Source organism: Mycteria americana, chromosome 1 (genome assembly GCF_035582795.1).
Source record: "Mycteria americana isolate JAX WOST 10 ecotype Jacksonville Zoo and Gardens chromosome 1, USCA_MyAme_1.0, whole genome shotgun sequence".
Taxonomy (NCBI): Eukaryota; Metazoa; Chordata; class Aves; order Ciconiiformes; family Ciconiidae; genus Mycteria; species Mycteria americana.
This window is the reverse complement of record NC_134365.1, coordinates 200,437,836-200,455,138: the sequence shown is the minus strand read 5'-3', so window position 1 is coordinate 200,455,138 and position 17,303 is coordinate 200,437,836. Positions and strand designations below refer to the sequence as shown.

At 38.7% G+C, this 17,303-nt stretch overlaps 1 protein-coding gene across 2 annotated transcripts in view; it reads right to left on the bottom strand.

Moving 5' to 3' along the window:
* The window catches only part of ATP8A2 (ATPase phospholipid transporting 8A2), a 309,679-nt gene that overhangs the window by 104,912 nt on the left and 187,464 nt on the right, over window positions 1-17,303 (bottom strand). The window contains exons 27-31 of one of the 2 annotated variants that reach the window (XM_075490875.1): window positions 10,000-10,074; window positions 7,170-7,292; window positions 6,051-6,129; window positions 2,692-2,753; window positions 2,316-2,372 (exon numbers count right to left, since the gene is read on the bottom strand). In XM_075490875.1, the coding sequence (XP_075346990.1) occupies window positions 2,316-2,372; window positions 2,692-2,753; window positions 6,051-6,129; window positions 7,170-7,292; window positions 10,000-10,074 (396 nt within the window). The remainder of the gene's footprint in view (window positions 1-2,315; window positions 2,373-2,691; window positions 2,754-6,050; window positions 6,130-7,169; window positions 7,293-9,999; window positions 10,075-17,303) is intronic. The other variant, XM_075490877.1, reaches the window with a different exon arrangement.

Genomic DNA, 17,303 nt, shown 5'->3' with positions numbered 1-17,303 from the left:
AGTTTTCAAGTTTTGCAGCTCTTCATCTTGCCCCTTCCAGCTCAGCAAAGACTTTTCTCATTTTATGTTGTCTTTACATTCTTCTCATGGTTGTCCCAATCATCTCAGGCTTGTACCTGTCTGAATTGCTTCTCTACCTTTAAAAGAGCTTCTGCTTTCAGGAAGAGCCCTCCTTGCCCTGCTTGGAAACGTTCCTTATACACTCACCCCACCAACCTTTGCACTGTTGATTCTCCACTGATCTCTGTCATTTACCCCTGGAGAATTCATGTGCAAAGCAGAAGCAAGTCCATCAGATGTGTTAAATGAATGATGGTCAGAAAAAAGAAATCAAGGCACTCTCACATAAAAACTGGACACACTGTATGGCTATCCTGTGCATCCTATTTATCTGAAGTAGTTCATATAGTGTGGTAAAACAGTGAAGAAAGCTGTAAGTATTTGGGAAAAAGCCTACTGCAGTGTTCCAGATAGGTAACACGTAACATGAAGCTGCTCCACGCAGCCCCAACGTGTGGATTTTGTCATGCATCAGGTTACCACTTTTACCAAAGCCTTTCTTTCCACACTACCTGCTGGATATACCAGGCTCTCAACCACTTTGAATCTGCATTACTCATTTAAAGCTTTCAGCCGAACCCATCATGTTCTCCCAAGTGGCAGTGTCCCTCCCACTCTCAAGAACAAATTGCATGTAACCAATCCACTTGATGATGGAGAAGAGACTTAACTCAGTGTTGTACATTTAACACTTTTCAAGTAACTTAAAGATTCTCTGTGTGTTGATTCACTCACAGCTGAAACAATCATTGCAACCAACATCAGATTCCAAGATGACGAGAGTCACTGGTCCAAGCAATGCAACAGGAATTAGAAGTGTATATAGAAAGAAGTTGATTCTAAACACGATTACTTTTCTGTGCATAACAATAATTTCTCTATAAAATGCCAGTGTTAAAGAACACTGAGATCTACTAAACATTATGGTATCTTCCAAATAAAATTTAGAAGAGAGGGGATCATGACTACCCCCAAGTGACTGAAAAGATACCAATTACCCAGGGAAGGGGAGAGAGAAGGAAGCATCAAATAATTCACAACATAACAGGATCTAAACAGGCTCATATACCTCCAATGCAGACTTGGATATATCCTCTTCGAGTGTATGAGGGATTAATTTTTTTTGCATTTTAAAGTGTTGTTATACAACATAAGACTTATGCATAGACAACAGCAAAAAAAGAACAGATTTTACTTTCACATGAGAGAATGAGGCAGAGAATATTAGCATCCCCCTAATAATTAAATAACCCATACAGATGGCATTTCATCTTTAAAATTCAGAACAGACATCAGCTCGTTAATCTTAACAATTCCTCTGTGAGGAAAGAAAGAAAGCGTTTTACAACTAACAGAAGCAATGAGGTTATGAGATTTAAGCCAAGCCCCTCCAAGTAACTGGTAAAAACAAGAATATGAGAGCCCTCAAAACAGCTTGGTCTTGAGGGCAGAGTGTCTTAGTATGCCATAAAAACTAGATTCCTGTAAGGTATCTCATAGCTGTGGAGAAACAGGGACTCCATCAAAATCAAAAGATTAGTGTTTCAGAGGGGCTGAGGGAAAGAAAAGGAGAAGGGTGTTGAAGGTTCATCAACACAGGAACCCTCCTACCCCCCATATTCTTTGGAGTTCACTGCCTTGCCAGATTCTGACACCTACCAGTAACAGAGCACTCGCTCATTGCGAGTAAAAGACTCAAATCTAGGAATTAACATAACTGTTTGACTAACATCCTTAAGTTTGACTAACATCCTAACATCCTGTAAGTTTCCAAACAAAAAAAATCTCATCCAATGTGAAGTCACAAGCGCTTTTTACTAGCTTCAAAGACATTTTGAAAGCCCAATTGTTTATCTGTGGGCAGATACCTTTCATTCTTTATTGCATTAATTTTTAAAGGAGCTACAGAGTACAAAGATGATGTTCTTGATCTATTTCCTCAAGCAATTACAGTAGTATGTTAATTTCATGCAAAATTTTCCCAATTTTAAATATTTAGAGATGTTGGCAATATAATTTTAGTGTTCTCTTCCCACTTCTGACAGGCTGCCCTTTTTCATCACACGTATCGTGTGATCTACAAATTCATTCTCCTCTCACATCCTGTACTTACAGAGCTTAGCAGTTTATCCTTACGTGAAAGATCCAATTAAAACACTGATGCCTCAAATGATTTTTAGTACTTCTTTTCTGTATTAATACTCATTAGGGAGAAAGGTGAGCTAACAAAGTAAAAGATACTGAAGAGTACTTACTCTAGTCCACGCAGTTGTTTCCAAGCCAGCTTTCAGACAAACAGTGACTACAACATACTGCAAGGGGAGAAGAAAAAAAAAAAAATCCACAAAAAACACTTCAGTATTAATACTCTCAAATTCAAAGGTGTTCATGGCCCAATCTCCCTTTTACACCTAAATGTTACTACCAAAAGGTACCAAACCCAGGACCTTGGCAGTGTGGGATGGGGGAAGGACTGAAGATACTGGGGGGGGGGAAATCATCATGCACACAACATAACTTTGATTTTATTTTACTTATACACTTTCTTCTGGTTTACACCATTTTCTGATGGTATAAAAGAACTGTAAAGAAATTCTACCGTTCAAAAATTGCTAGGATACGCAAACTTACAGTGTAAACTATGTTTCCAACAAATAAATAGTCAATTCCCTGGCCATTTGTGAATACTGCATCTGAAAGAAAGAAAAATTATCACATTTGTTAATAAGTTTATCAAGAGAATGGATGAAATAACAAGGAGATTTTCAGAAGAAAATAACTGGTCCCAATCTCGCCTTTTAGAATGTCTAAAAGCACTTTCAAAAGCTGAGAGATAATGGTAATGCAGAAGTTGTGCTAAGCCAGGTCTCAGACATGATGCTCGGATAAAGCGTATATCCATAGTCCTGGTTGCCAGAAGCCGTCCTAGCAAAAGGGGAAGTGTTTGCCAAACCCTAACATGTAATTTGTCTAGAAGAGCTGAGGTATGTCAGTGTCACTTTTTCTCTCGCTATCTGTTGTGTACTACTTATTGACACCTGTAACAGATCCCATTTGCTGTGCCTGTGAAGAAAATCCTGTAAAACACGAGCTCATTTGTGGTGAAATAGAGCTGAATTAAGAAAAGCCACAAAAGATTCATCTATAAAGGACACAGTAACATCTAAAATATCCTACTGGAGGTTAATTCAGTAACTGAGCAGCATTCAGTCTCCATGCACTCTTTCTCTAGTCGAGTGTGCACGAGGGTAAGTGCATGTTAACCTATCGTTTGAAAGTGCCAACCTTGGCAATACTTCAAATATCTGTTTAGTCTTTCTTAGCCCTTGTTGAATAAAACCGAACACCGTGAAAGCGCATTCAACAGCCACGCTAATGCCAAATGAACTCGTACTCACAGGAGCTTTCAAGCATTACTCAAGCATGATAAGTATTGCTACTTTCACAGGTTTTAAGACAATTGCTAGAGAAATACACAAACAGCAGGGATGAAAAAGGCTTAAGATAAAACCTTGGACCTGTTCCTAAACACATACTGCCTAGCACAGTGCCTCTACTATGAGGATATCACTTTGCTAGACTTACTCGCAAAACTGGATCTGACATTCTTAAACTAGGGTCACCTACTTGGTTAACTATGTTCCTATAACGTAGGTCTCCAGGATCAGTAAATTTTTAAAGTAAAGTTTTAGGTCTATAGAGAAGAGTCCCTGACACCCTGACCTCTGCGGTGAATACTCTGCCCAGCTTACAGGTAAAAAGACTAAATATATAGTCAGTGCAGTTACTCCAAGCTACTTGTTATAGTTTTCTTCTACAATGGCTGTATGTGGATGTCTCCAAAGAACTGACAGGTTGTGAATATCTTCCAGAAGTTGCTGGTTCTATATCCCTGCTTTCTTTTCTCTTTTGAACCCCAACTACTAAGAAACAGCAGCAGACAAGTCACTAACATTGCAACAGGAGCTAAAGCCTGAGACAGCTTGGTTAGGAACTGGTTTGGTTTCTAGCCATTGGCATCTCTATCAGCCCAACTCCTCCCCTGGTACTCTGTGGCTTCAGGCATTTACCACATCCTTTCCTCTAACGTCAATGAAAAAGGTGAAGAGCACTGGAGAATTGAGCTTTCCATGTCCAATGAACCCTGCTGATGCCAGAAGTCTTAGTTTATTAAGGCATGCCTAAATACATATCAGTTTTGATAGATCTAGAATAAACTGACCTAATGACTCTGTCAGTATATTGCTCTAGTGCAGCATCATAGCGCACATTTAAGTAATTGAATAATATTTGGTGTAAATCTCACTTTTTTTAATGTTACATTTCAATGTAGTAAGTTAATGCCTTTTTTTCCCCAGCGATTTCCATGACCGTCCACTTTGGGAAGCTAAGCGGTCCTGAAAGGAATGATATTTCTGTTAATGAGAACAGCAGGACACTCGGTGTACATTCATTTCTAAAGCTATACAAATGCCCATTCAGGAACTATATGCACTTCACATTCTAAGGAACTGCGAGGTTAAAAAACATCCCAGTGTGAATGGCACATTTTTGTCTCTGGCACTGAAATCCCTCTTTCATTTGGAAATACAAAGAAACTTGAAAATTCAATATCCATTCCTCTTCAGAAAGCAATCTAAGGAATCTATTCAAAGGAACTCAGAAATTTACCATTTAAGCAGGTGAGCATTCCAGTCTTATTTCAGTTGTTGAAATTAAAAGTATATTATCTATTTAGGAATTAGTTAGAAAAACATTTATAGAAGACTAAAACAAAACCTGTATTTTTCTTTAACTGTAATCACTACAGACATCAGCCTAAAATTTCTGAAGCTAGATTTAAAGAAAAGCTATTCGAGATTAACATTTCTCATAAAAATAGTGAAACAGAACAACAAAAAAACTCAAATCAAAACAAAACTCAATCAACCATAAAAACCCCTCTCCTCCAAAAGTGAACCAAGCTCCCAGCCCACATACGGAAGAAAGGGAAGTCCCTTTCTCATATGGTCCATCAGACAGCATGTGAAGCTGCCACTAAGGATACAATTCCGACATTTCACTCAGCCGGGCAGAGAAACATGAACGTGCCTCCCACAAGTATCTTTGCCATCATGCCTCTGACGTGAGCATTCATCTTCCCTCCCTTTCCATTTTCTCTCGCCTCCTCCCCAATTAATCCATCCTGGAGCTGAGAAGGTTTTCTTGAAATTAGTGTTTTCCAGGAAAGAGTTTCAGTTTTGAAAAATGCATGGTTTTAGATAAATACTATTCCGCCCTCGCCGCCCCAAAATTCCTCATCTGACCTAGTCCTATTTCTTACCACAGTAAAAGAACAGATTTCCCATGGTTCTTCCTGCCCACAGAACTATATTGTAAAGCTAGGTAGGAACCATATGGGATTTACTGTTCCCTGAAACACCATGTAGTTGCATTATCTTTCATGGAAAGCAAGACTTAATAAGCCTAATTTGTACAACACAAAGTCTCATTTCCCCGATATCTCTGACTCTTGTTCTGGTCTACTTCCATCATTTTTTCCATAGACTTCAACAGTAGTGAAATCTCTCTACTTTTCCTCCATTTTACAGTACTGTGTTATGGAATGGGAAAGATCCAACAAGACATAAAGCAAATGGTTGTAATATAGCTGCTGTAAGAACATTATGCAGTAAAAAGTTGAGATCTCAACCCACTACCAAAAAATAAGGCATTGTATAGAACATTATTCAGTATTTGAGTAAGACTTTTTGGCAAAGCAGCAGTTTAATTTTTCACATATTAAAGTCACTATATGAACAGTAATTACATTAAATTAGAGTAAGTTCTGAAAGCCACTAGATAACTAGCCAAGTTCAGCAGCTACAGCCTATTGAACTGTCTGTCAGCATTATTTCTTGGGACTTGTCACGACCTCCCGTTCTGCAAACACACTGGGCTCTGTAAGACTGAACATCAATTACTGACATAAGAAATAATGAAGCCCTTACCATGCTCCAGCACTTTCAGTGGAAACCAGAAAAGAATGAGGGAATGGATCAGAGCATTGATGCAGTGACCCCAGAAAACCTGAGGGAAAACAAACCGAGTCATCAGTACAGTCCAAAACTCTTGACCTCTCTCTAACTCCTAACAAACACTTCACTGTGTAGTTTAGAGTCAGACAATATTTGTCCTGAATTGAAATACCTAAACTTCTGCAGGATCTATTTCCTCCTACAATTTCTGCTCTTTCATAAGAAAATACTGGTCCAGTTGGATGGTTTTAGTCTAACAACTTAAAATATAATAGGCAAGCATGCTTGATCTTTATCAAAATACAGCAAACAGATAGAGTCACCCTTCTATAATTACCTCAAAGAATGATTTTTAAAAGACTGATTCAGTACTATGACACGTTCTATTTCTTTTAATGAACAAATACTTTGTGCTCCACAATTTTTAACTTACAGATAATGCCGTTTTGCACAAACTAGAGCTTTACATACTCTACAATTTCCTCTCTAAACAAAGCAATTGTACAGCTTCCTTGATTCAGAAGTACATTTACATGTGCCTGTTACAGAATAAAGACAGAATTCCAAATGCTGGCATTTTCCAGCATTTAAATAGCAAAATGAAGTAAAAGGTATTCTTCAAAACTCAAAGTTCAAATACGCTAATTCCAATTTTATTTTCCAAAAGAACTATGGGAATAGAGCTATACTAATTGTGAAAAAGCCCCCTAGTAGAGACCATGATGACAACTTTTATATTAAATAAAATCCAGGCGATGTTACCCAGTTTCTATGAAAGTGGTAAACTCGCCATTTACAAGTAGTTGTGAACTGAAAAAATCACTCAGATACAAATCTTTCTTTGAATCAAAGTTTACAGATATTTCAGGACCAGTTTCAGTTGAAGCCAACCATCCTCATTTAAAAACTAGAATTTCTTTTTTTTAATAAAAAATACAATCCTTTGAAAAGAACTAGGAGGAAGAACAATCTTAATCTCAGTGGCTAGCATAAAGCAGAAGTAACAATGGGGAATAAGTTACTTTCTGATGAGAAAGACCTGGAAAATAAGAATGCTTGTGGTTATTCTTAAAGAAACAGACTTTCCCTTACCCTTGTGTTGAACCCATCTGCATTTTGAGTAATTTTGTATAGCTGTGGAAATCTAAGCATGCTATCTTGAGTACACGATCGTTCAAAAATTCCCAGAGTAAAGGGTGGCAGCGCTGTGAAAATCTGCAAGGAAAGCAAATACTAATTAAAAGCAGCTATTAGTTTTAAGTAGATCTCAGATAATATTTCAGTATCTAGACAATAGCAAAATTCCCACATACTTCAGTGAAGACTTACTACCAACTAGCATGTTATTTGACATAATTTTCAAATGTCCAAACATGAATTTCAGCAATTTATAACTCTCAAATATTGACTTCTGAACAAAAGAAGCATGAAAGAAAATTCTTACTATTAACCAATTAGCTTAAACACAAGAAGTTAGGCATCAGTAGTTCGTGATGTACCAGCTAATCTAGTGAGGGCAAAACACATCAGACTGCAAAGGAAAGACAACATGTACTTTTTCAAAACAGCCTTGTGGGAATGGATTCAAACATAGCTGCAATTATAGACATAATTAAATATTTAACTTGCTTAACCAAAGCTAAGTTTACAGACAAAGCAAATGTGGAAATCACATAAAAAAAAAAAACCAACAACAAAAAAAACCCCAAAAAAGATCTACTGAAAAAGGCCATTCTGTCTTATGGTACTTTGGGGATTCTCCAGACAGACATGAACTGATAGGAACAAATTAACTGCAGTATGTGTCTGTGCTATGGGCAGATGCTTAGATGACCATGCCTCGGAAGCTTTCCAGGAGAGGCAGCAGGACACTTTGCCAGAAGCAGAGTAAATTAGCCTCTGCCGAGTCCCACATTGCTGCTCTTAAAGTGTTTCCAGGATTGAAGGCAGCTCATTTAAAGCCAGTTTGGGTATCCACGTTTCTTGCAGTCTGCAGTGCAGGCACAGAGTGAAAACAATACCAGTGTGCATGTCTGAACACTAAACTTCATTCACTTCCTTTTACGTTAACAGTTTATATTGGAAAAATAATTTCTAATCTTATACATACATATATTTTTAACAGTTTGAGAAATATTCTTGAAGTTAAGAAGCAGCCTGAAGTTATGAACTGTTTCTAGCGTGTGTGCATGCTTGCAAAAGTTGGGCTGTGGTTCCCACCAGCAGCGAGTTGGCAGTCAAGCAGTAGACAAAGGGCAACACAGAGGACTAGAGACTATTGAGAATCAAAAATTACATCCCTAGATCTGACTGGGAATGTGCTTCTTTTGCTCATAAAGTGATAAACCAGATGGTTAAAAGGGCAGCAGACTGGGGGTGGGGAACTGAAACTAAGACCACTGGTCCAACATATTCCAAAAAAGGGCACGCTCTCATACAGCTTTAATGTATTTCCCCAGGTTTCCTGTTGTTTATTGGGTATTTACATTCTCACTTGAAGTAAACCTTCAAGTGTTTTTGTTTATGAAGGTAAACCAGTGCAAAAGCAGGAATTACAATGCTACTGTGATTTCCTACACTTCACATTTTAATGAGACTACTAATGTAATAAAAGGTTAATCTGCACAGAAGAGAATGAAAGAGCCAAAACCACTTTAAAATCTCAAATTGTGGAAGTCCCTAATATCCTACCAGCACTTGATTCTTCACGAATCTGTGCAACCAGTTCTAATTTTAGAAAATACCGACCTTACAAAACAAGGGTTAATTCCTACTTCACTGATTCTAGAAGATGAGTTTCATCCATGAGCTTTATGTACAGTAGCCAGATCCATCAAATCAGGTTTAAAGATAATAGATGCAAATATCTAAACATGAATGACAGAGACTGAGTAACAGTCAGGAAATTAGGGTGAAGAGAATCAAGGGAGTGGAAAATCCCTGAATAAATATCTTCCATGAAGAATATGAAATCTTATGGAATATGAGGGTTTGTGCATAATTTTTAAGATTAATGTGACAGAAGTTAAGTGTTTCCATTAATACTACTCAGCGATAGAGATAATTTGCTGGCTTTTTCTGTATTACCATATATTTGGAATGAGTCTGCTTAAAGAAAAAAATTAAATTTCCTCCCTCCAAAGAGAAATGCAAAGGATTTTTCAGCACTGACAAAGTGTCCTAATGGCTTATAAATCCAGACACCAGGCCACTCATCAGTAACATTACAAAGATAACACTGTTAAAAACACCAGCACAGGTCTATGGTATGCTATGCAACTTGGTCCCAGAGATCCTCTAGACTCTAATCAATGTTATTGATTAAATAATATTATTGATTAAAGTAATAAAGCCATGTGGCAGTGTGGCACTCTGCAGAGCATGGAGAAAATCAGAAATCACTCCGGGACTGACACATCCTGCTCTTGGTTCAACTGAAAAATGCTGGTGACACAGCGACACTACTTCCCATTTTGTACCTAATATAGCATTAGTAAACCCAAAGCATCTGCATGACACTTCTCTGAGCATCTGTTATAGGGTCTGAGAAGAAAAAAAACATCAAAACTCAAAGATTAAGACACTGTATCTGTTTTGAACATGAACAGCAAAATATTCAGTACAAAAGACTAAAGATGCTTTCAAAGAAGAAATTAAATTCCATCTAAAAGCTGCAGAGTTTTATGGAGGTTATATTAGGCCAAACATGGTATTTTCAATGCTTTTTGCCAAATTTATTTTTGTGATAAAAACACCATCCAAAATGAACTTTTTATCTACCTCAGGGTGGATTCAAAATGGCTTTTACAAATGAACTCACCTTTCCTGACATACATCCAAGACAGTTACCTGTGAGAAATGGGACACAACAAAACAACATACAAGTCCCGAGCACTATCAAGTCAAAACATGTAGCACTTACCACATTATAGAGGCCAATGCACCATCGCTCAAATAAGATCTGCCCAGAAAATCCATTAACGAAAGCAAACCAAAGCTGAAACAAGCAAAGACAAGTTACAAGCAGCTTTAGATTACTACTGCGGTACATGTTTCCATTTACAGTAGAGGAGAAGGATGTGGAACACAGACCATCATCTGGAGACAGCTGCTTGTCATGCTCTAAAAATGATTAATCAGCAGTGCCAGGCAGTTATTCCTTTCCAAAGTCTTACAATTTAAATACTGCCAATGTACTGCTTATTTAAAATAAAATACTCAGGTGATGGAGCAATTTTCTGTATTTGCATCATTACTCTAAAAAAATTAATGGCCTCAAACTATTTCAAAATCCTTATTGCTGGCAAATTAACCTGCTTGAAGCCAGAAGCCAATCCAGTTTCCATCATGGTCAGCAAAGACCAGAATTTTCAAGCTAAGTGTGTTTTGATGGATGCTCTGCTTGACTTGTGTCCTATTCTTACAGTCCCAGAATTACAGTGATACCCACTTACCAGTTACATAATCATAATTATATTACATTTTTATTGTCTACATGTTGTAAACATTACTATTTAATAAACTATCAATTTAATAATTAAACATTGGAAGAGGTTGCCCAAAGAGGCTGTGGCATCTCCATCCTTTTACAAGTTTACAAAACCCAACTGGGCAAGCCCTGAGCAACCTGATTTGAATTTAGTATTCACCCTACTTTACGCAAGAGATTGGACTAGACGGCCTCCAAGTTGCCTTCCAACTGAGGGGATTCTGTAATGCTGTGATCCCAGCAGACTGCTGTAAGCAGCAGTGCATAGGTAAAACTCTTTTCAGAATTTCCTCAGACCTAGCTTCCTTGAGCCTACTACTTGTCTTGTTTAAGCAGCTTTTTGAAACAAAAACTGCTTTACTGGGTTGGAACAAAGTTTCTTTCTCAGTCAGTGGGCATTGAAAGAAGCTTGGGACAGAATACAAGAAAGAAGGGAAAGAACGACCTTTTCCCAAGTAAATTTGAAACTGGAAGAATAATCAGCAGTTTAAGGTGAATGACAGTTCACATGTGAATGGCTGCACTTAGATACCAAAGGATTTCTGTGAATTTGTGGCTGCAGTCCCTTTTAAAATCCACACTGCACCATGGCACTTTATTCAAAATTAATTCAACATTGTGCGTGGGAACACTCCCCCTTCCCACCCCCTTTCAACATGTTTTGTCTTGCATTTACTTGACAAGTTCACATTGCATGGGATGCACTGGGTATTGCAGAGCAGTCAAGTGGTGCCCATGCCTATTCCCTTCTTACTGCCCGAGAGCCCATGGCACTCACTGCCAGGCACCTTTTCTGACACCATTCTGTCACTTATATACAGCAGCACTCTCCTACTGGCATCACTTATTCTCTGGCTCACTTGCGCAGTATTACTGTCCTGGCAAAACACCTCAGGTAACAGTTAGTTACCAGTATGTCATCTGATCTCTTCTCTGCTCCCACCCAAAATGGATATAGAATAATTAGGAAAGACAAGAGAAGATAAGAAGACTGCATCAAGACCTACAACTGTTTTCATAGACACAATATCTGAACAGACTAGGACTCTTCAGCATGGGACAGAGGCAACTTAAGGGAAGATTAAAATATTTACAAGATTGACAAGAATAACAAATAGCTGTTCAAATAGGCACTGCTGCAAGACATTAGATTAGCAGGCTACACAAAAAGTGAAATATTTTCACACAATACACAGTAGATCTATGGAACTGTCTGCCAGATGATGCTGTGGATCGAAAAAGCAATTAGAAAAAAAATCATGGAAGGAAAACTGGAGACCAGATGAGTCTGCCAGAGAACTACCGCTGTTCACAGAAGATCAGAGAGCAGGTTAGTTGAACTCTTATTCTGACCCTCTACAGCTGTTCTTACATCTATTATATCACCATTCTTGTTTAAAATTAATCATCATTCTAATGCGCTCTCACTGTTCAAGTGAGAAGCAATGAGACTGATCTCAACTCATTTGCTTATAGATATGCCTTGCCCAGCAGGCCAGCTATTTAAACTTATTTCCTACAATTTTTTAAACCTTCAGCTGTTCTTTCTAGTAGGGAGTTTCTATCCATTTTACCCTACATTATTCTGAAGTTTGCGCTTTTCTATACCTGCTGCCCTTCTTGCAGCTTGTAGCCCTTGTAAGCTTTCTTCAGGGCCAGCCGTTTCATTCCATTTCCATTTAGTTGACATGCATCAACCTAGTATAAACTGCAAAATATTTCTCCAGTTTCCTAAAAATGTTCCTCATTATTTCACATTGTCAATCATGTATTAATTTAAATTAAATAAGCATTTAAGTGTTCACCTCTCCCAAGAGTGCTTAAATAAGCATTTAAGAGTTCACCTCTGCCCAGAAAAAGGACAGAAGGAAGACACATTCTACATCCCAACTTTTTTCATCACTTCTACTACATCGATACCTTGAACGATGACTACTCTCTAAATCTTGCTCTAAGGACTCAATTAATGTCCCAAAGTAGCATACCGACCAGTCTCACTCTCACACTTGTAGTGTCTCAACCAGTTGTACACCTCAGCTCTTCAAATGAAAGATACGGAAGATCTTGGGTACAAAGCCTGAGATCCCAAAAAGAAGCCACAATTAATTTGGGGCTGTCAGGTAAGGAACTTGAGGGTTTCTTCTCCTAGGAAGAAACAGAGCTTTAAACAAGCATACTCCCAGATATTTAGCAATGATGATCTAAGCATTTATCATCTCCTGGCTTCTTGCAATTAATTGCAACTATGAATGAGGGCAGCAATCCTGAGAACAGAAATAGCTCACAAATCAGAAGCCTGTCTGCCTAGCTGGCAACCTCCGCCTGTGCTCTGCTCATTTTTCTAGATCCCACTGGGCAAAGCAAACTTCAAAGGTTTGGTAGCAAATGTTGAGGCCTTTTATGACATTGGCTCATGCTACTTAGGAAACCATTGCTTTCTGAAACCATAGCCTCCCACAACTAGTCCTCCAGAAACAGACATTTCTGATTTTCCATCAAGAGGGTAAAACAAAGCAGCCAGACTTTCTGTAGCTGGTCCATGGCTAGAAGTAAAGCCCCAAACCAGGCAAAGCTAACATCTTCGATTCACATTTCCCAACAAAAACACTAGCAGTAATGAAGCGAAGATACAATCATATAAAACTTGGAAAAAGCAAAGCTGTTAAGATGCATTACAAAGCAGCAGACAGACTATCAAAGTACAAGTCAAAAATACTCTTACATCAAGCCAATTCTTTCTACTCAGAGTTCCTACCCTACCATAATTGGGTGATGCAAAATTCGTTAGACACCCTGTTAAAACCACCTTGAGATTAGTCCATCATTATGGGAGAATATTGAGATGGATGTGTCTGACTGTGGTAAATAGATATCTAGGTGTCACCGTCTTTAGTCTTCTGCAGTGTCTTTCAACACCGAGACTTTTCTACAGAAATGTTCTCTCTGTTTCAAGGCTGCTATGATTTAGGCGGGCAAGAACTAACATTCAGAAAGTTCAACATTCTGCTATTTCAAAAGCCAAATTTGAACTTTTTTTTTTTTTGCAGGATCCACACAGGTGAAAATTAGAAGTGAGCACGTTCCCAGTGCTTACACAAGTCTGCATGCACCACACACTCCAGAGGGCAAAAGCTGTTACAGTTACGACGCACTGAAAAATAATGGCTATGCTTGTCTTTTCCAGAGATTCACATTATCAAATGCCAATCAACAGAAAGAATGTCGTATACTTCCTCAATATCTTAACGTCAAGAGTAAATCAGATACTCTGCATAAAATATACATTTATTTCGAATTTAACACAAGCCATAAATTGTCATGCATGGTCTAAAGACCAGCTGTTTGTAGAGAGAGTATGGTATTCTTTAAGGTCAGAAAAATAATAGTAATAAAAAACCCCAACCCTCCACCTCAACATTCCTGTTAACAAAGTGTACTAAATATATTTGAAGTTGCAACAACCCATGCTTGACTCCGACTTGGTAAGCTGGTAGGAAAACTTGCCAAGTCTGCCTGGCTTGCCAAGCTCCAGGGGTTTGCAGGGCTCAACTCCAGTACTGCTATGAACAAATGGACCCAAAATTATTAAACTGCTTTTCTGGCTGGAAAAGAGAGACCTTTTCACTTTAACTATTACCTGGCTGCCAAAAAGCTGGAAAAGCTTATTTGTAACTCAGCTACAAAATATATATTTTTCTCCCAAGGAACAAGAGGTCCAATTTAAGTGTAGAGAAATTCAGACCTAAGGCTGAAATCTGGGTTGATATATTGCTGCGCTTTATTATAGCAGATATTGCAAAGATCTGAAACGAGTAGGTATTGTGCACAAAGAAAGTGGAACGTGTTGCAAACTGAAAACCAGCCCATATTTCTTGCCTTGAAGTATGGCCACATTCTGTAAATATGAAACCCCACTGCTGAAGCACTCAATGCCAGCTGTGATATGGGCACTTCGCCACCGGCGGGGACACACACACACACACGACACGACGACCCAGGCTGCTGCTTCCTTCCAGAGGTCAACAAAAGTCAACAGATGGTGATACTTGGTTAATATTGACTTGAGCTGCAGGCAAACTGAGGATCTCGAGGTAAAACAGTCCCGCACTGCCATTTTGAGCCACACAGCCCATCCACCTGCTCTAGAGTATATTTTGAGAAAAGATCAAGCATTATTTTCAAAAATTATTCCCACTTGAGCAAGTTGGAAGGCAATTTTAATTGCATTATTGCTTCATGCATAATTACCGCAACATTAATGCCTGAAATAGCAGGAACTAATTTATTTAAGTGCTCTAAGGCACTGGGATAGCAAATCATCTATTCTAAACGTGTATATTTATGATGTCTCGATAATAGACAGCTTAACAAGTACTAGAAATGTTTTCCCAATTCTGCTAAAGGGCACAGAAAGCTAATGTAGTCAGGGTACCAACAATTGCCACAGGCACCAATTATAGCCAGACTGCATGCCTTTGCTATTCAGAAATGAGTTAAATTCGCAAAATATTCTCTCTCAGCACACACACATTTTGCATGTTCTTACCAAATAGGCTCATTTACAGTTTGCCTCATAAAGCAGGTTTGTGCGTCTCCTATGCAGTTCATTAATAATGTATCCCGATTAAAAACCTCTTGTTACAGATGTGTCTCAATGCTGGGATCTTATTCCTGCCCAAATGCACACAGCCTTAAAATAATCCCTTCATTAGAGAACGTACAGCACTGATTTTATAATATAGGTAAAGAGCCTTATTAATAAGATTTGACAGGGTAGGCATGGCTGCCTGAGACTCATTTAATTTACCAAGGAATATTTCCCTTGTTCCTTTTATTCTCCGCACTGTTTATTAACTCTTTGCTGAGAACAGCTTGATATTTTTCAGTTGAAAAGCATTTGCTCTAGGCCTGTGCACCCCAAACAAGTGCACATTTAAGCTTAAAAAATCATCTCCAATCTTCTCTGCCAGTGTTAACAATTATTTTTAAAGTTTCATGCTGCTTTTGTCTCATTAAAAAAATCCCTATGCATTTACTGCAAAGCTTGGTCAGATAAATAGATATCAAAGCAACCAATACAATAGAGATTTCCTGGCTTTAAAGACTAATTTATTTAATAATCCTGAACAGCTGACTACAGATACACAGTTTATATTTCAGCATACTAAAGAGCACAGTTTTATCAGCTTCATCTTTCTCTGCTTATAGAAGAAGCACATGCAGAAAGTTTGATTTCTTCCTTATCCATGCTGTTTCTGCGCTCCTCTTCTCTAACCGATTAACTACCAACATCCTTCCTCCAAAGCACAGGCAACATTCAACACGGAGGCAAGCACAGAGCAGAACAGCAGGGAGAGGGGCATGAGGGGCAAGAGGAGCATCATCCCGCAGTTACACAGACTAGCAATTCTTACAGTTTAAATCCACAGAATAATTCTGAAGACTTTAAAATTAAGTAAGAATTAGTGAACCTCTGTTTTTTCTCAGTGGTTACCATTAGGTAACAATCGTGTTTCTTGCCCCAGGAGTTTTGAGCATTGTGAAAAGATACCACATCTGCAGATGACTATGCAGCATACATCAAAGGACCTAGCCGTTAAGACATGAGAAGGCTGCCTCTTCCAGCAATGTTTGGCCCTGATATACTGATTAATCTGTTTAAAAAAATCCTAACAAAACATAGCAGGCCATGCAAACTCCTTTTCTTCACAGTGGGGTGGTGTTTTTCCTTTTTTGTGTTCCTTGAGTTACATGAACATCTAATCAGTATGCCAAATATTGCATTTAATATTTACATCACTGGTAAAATGAACATGTAGCCCATTAGAACAAATGTAGCAGAGCTGTAATCTGGCTTTTTTTTTTTTAACCTTATGAAACCTAGTAGAGAAAGGGCAGGACATTTCTCCAGCTCTTTTGGTGTGAAGTGTTCCAGGGACTTAATATTTCTCCAGCACACTAATTGCTGCAGAAGCAAGCCTACGTTAATGTGATTAGAAATCGCCTGTGTTGCCAAAGGGCAGAAGTACTTGCCAAAAGATGTGGTTAAACTTAGCCGTTCCTCAGAACATTTCCCTTTTACAAATAGAGCCAGCTCTGTTCTGAACTTATTTTTCATCCTTCCTTAAGTTTTCTGGAGTATCAAGAAAGTCGATACTGCTACGCTAGGATTGTCTCATCATGTATATATGTAACACCCTAGAGGACTCACACACTGACTTTTTAAAAATCAGATGAGACAACAACATGGCTCAGGACAGTCCAGCCAAGCCCCATCAGGATGCAGAGTTTCAGCACTCCTGCACAGTCAAGGGGGTCTTGAAACCACAGCTAGAACAAGACTGATGATGCTGGCAAGTCACCCCTCATTATCCTACAAAGCCACCAGAGGGTCCCACACTGACTGGAAGTCAGGCTGAGACAGCTGGAAGATGCCAGCTGAGAGGAAACAAGGCAGGAGCTTGTTGGCTACATCCTCCTCCCATCCCTGCTTAAGGAGCAAGGTGGGCTCAGCTGCTTGGTTGGCAAGCTGGAAACATCAGGCCAGACCACTGTCTGCTGCCAAGCAACGGAAACTCATGCTATGAACCCCCAGCACCACCAGCCTTCTTTTACAAAACAAACACTACTTGTAACACCCCTTTCTTTAGCAAAAAGAAAGCAGATGTAAAGAAAGATTTCCATTGACGTGGAAGATGTGCTTATGCACACAGTGGCAGTGACTGCAGTGTTGGAGC